Here is a 1,950-nt window from a genome sequence, read left to right as displayed (position 1 = left end):
ACACACACACACACACACACACACACAGATCCTGACCGAAGTCGATGTCCAGCAGCGCCGCGTTCGCTCCCTCCACCAGGATTTTCTTGGGCGGCCCGTGAATTGCGTCGTACATGAAGTAGACTCCGTCCCTGACCAGCGGTCTGATCCTCTCGGCGTAGTCCTGTGAAGGAGCGCGGGTCAGAGACAGCAGCGTAACGCGCGCCGCATGCGCCGGCTGACCTTCAACTGACCTTCAGCTTCTTCAGCTCGCCCTCCACGTCCACCTTCAGCGCCGGGTACATGGACTGATACTGCTGCACCAGGTTCTTCACCCTTCAGGAGCGAGCGAGCGTCAGGACAATTAAAATTAAAATTGCGATGGATATATGCATCTCGTCAAGCTTGAAACTCCACATACACCCCAAACAGAAAACTGCTTTCATTGATTCAGTGAGACCACGACGATATACGGCTTATCTGAGTTCTTCATATTACTTTAAACACATAAAGCCGTAACTTATAATAAAGCTATCTTAAGAAAATTAACCATGGTTTCGCTGCAAAAATCCCGGTTGCTATGGTAACCACTGATTATCTATTGATTTGCTACACTAAACAGAGTTTAACCACAGCTCAATGCACTTTTAATATGATAAAACCACGGTTAATTTATAATAATGCACACCTTTATCACCGCTTAGTTAGATTATGCCGGAAATCATAATTATCAATTTAGCATTTTGACAGCCCTATTATCATAAAGAGCTGAACTGTTCAGCGCGAAATGCTTTTAATAGCACAGCGGTGTAAAAACCGCCTCGGCTGACCTAAAGCGTGCATCACTTCTTCACACAAAGGGCACGTTAAAGTGAAGAGCGGCACGGCTCGGGTGTTTCTGTGCCTGCACACACTTTACCGGGTGGAAAAGTCGCTGAAGTCAGCCATCAGGTCACAGATGCGGAGCCCGGTGCGAGACGCTTTGCAGGCGTACGTCGGGCCGATGCCTTTCTTAGTCGTTCCTATGCTGAGAACGAACGCCAAGGCAAGCATTAAACACTCATTTTTATGCATTGCTTCGTATTTCATTTATTAATTATTGCACAAATTCCGCCACATCAGATGCAAAAAAAATTTTTTACATCGTAAAATTCAGGTTTCGATATCTCCTGATTGCAAGCAAAAGATTATTTAATTTTTTATGAATTTATATATTGCATTTAAAGTTTAGCATAAGATGCATTTATATTTTTTATTAAATGCATGATATTATTATTATTATTATTATATGATGTTATATGTGATATTTGCACCCGAATCTGTCGTCTTCTAACGATTAACGTGAAATAAACGACAATTATGAAACTCAATCAAACCATGCCTGTGTTGCTCTTACTTCTGTCCTTCCTGAGCCTGTCTCTGAACCTCCTGAAGTCCGTCTACGGCCTGGTGAAAGTCAAACACTGACACAAACGCAAGATCGGACTTTTAATGCATTTTCCACCACCGCCGTATTCAACGCGTTTAATAAAAACACTTAGCTTTATTACCGATGTGAGCCCGGTCTGAGATCACCAGCCTTTTATCCCATCCTTTCAGACCTGATCAGGGCAGAAAACAACAGATTATTCTCATGGGTGACTCCGAGGCTTACTAAAAACTCTTTACGATACCTTTTTTCTCATTCTTGTCAATCTCCTCAAATAATCCTGGGAGATGAATGACCACGCCGTTGCCTGCAGATAAAGACACATCTTCACGTTTACGTTTTTGACATCTTTGAGCACAAACAGTACGCTGTAATATCTACAGGAGGCTTGTTTCTGGCGCAGCACGAACTAAATGTAAAATATGCCATTTTTATCTCTCACTATTCTGCCTTTTTTCCCCCCAAGTTTATGTCTTTAAATTAATCTCTCCACATCTTTCTGTAAATCAAGAATCACACAGACACACACACACACACACACA

General features: G+C 42.7%; 1 protein-coding gene across 1 annotated transcript; it reads right to left on the bottom strand.

Annotated features, from left to right (window-relative positions):
* Positions 1-8: 8 nt before the first annotated feature.
* On the bottom strand, positions 9-1,756 carry LOC122334516 (adenylosuccinate synthetase isozyme 1-like; the record flags this gene model as incomplete). The annotated part of the gene is made up of 6 exons (XM_043232508.1): positions 9-163; positions 234-315; positions 899-1,006; positions 1,376-1,442; positions 1,530-1,580; positions 1,653-1,756. Coding segments are annotated over 6 exons (567 nt in total), but the record flags the coding sequence as incomplete, so codon positions are not given.
* Between the last annotated feature and the right edge of the window lie 194 nt (positions 1,757-1,950).

This window comes from Puntigrus tetrazona, unplaced genomic scaffold, assembly GCF_018831695.1.
Source record: "Puntigrus tetrazona isolate hp1 unplaced genomic scaffold, ASM1883169v1 S000000556, whole genome shotgun sequence".
Taxonomy (NCBI): Eukaryota; Metazoa; Chordata; class Actinopteri; order Cypriniformes; family Cyprinidae; genus Puntigrus; species Puntigrus tetrazona.
Note: the sequence above shows the minus strand (reverse complement) of the source record. Positions and strands in the feature narration are given on the sequence as shown.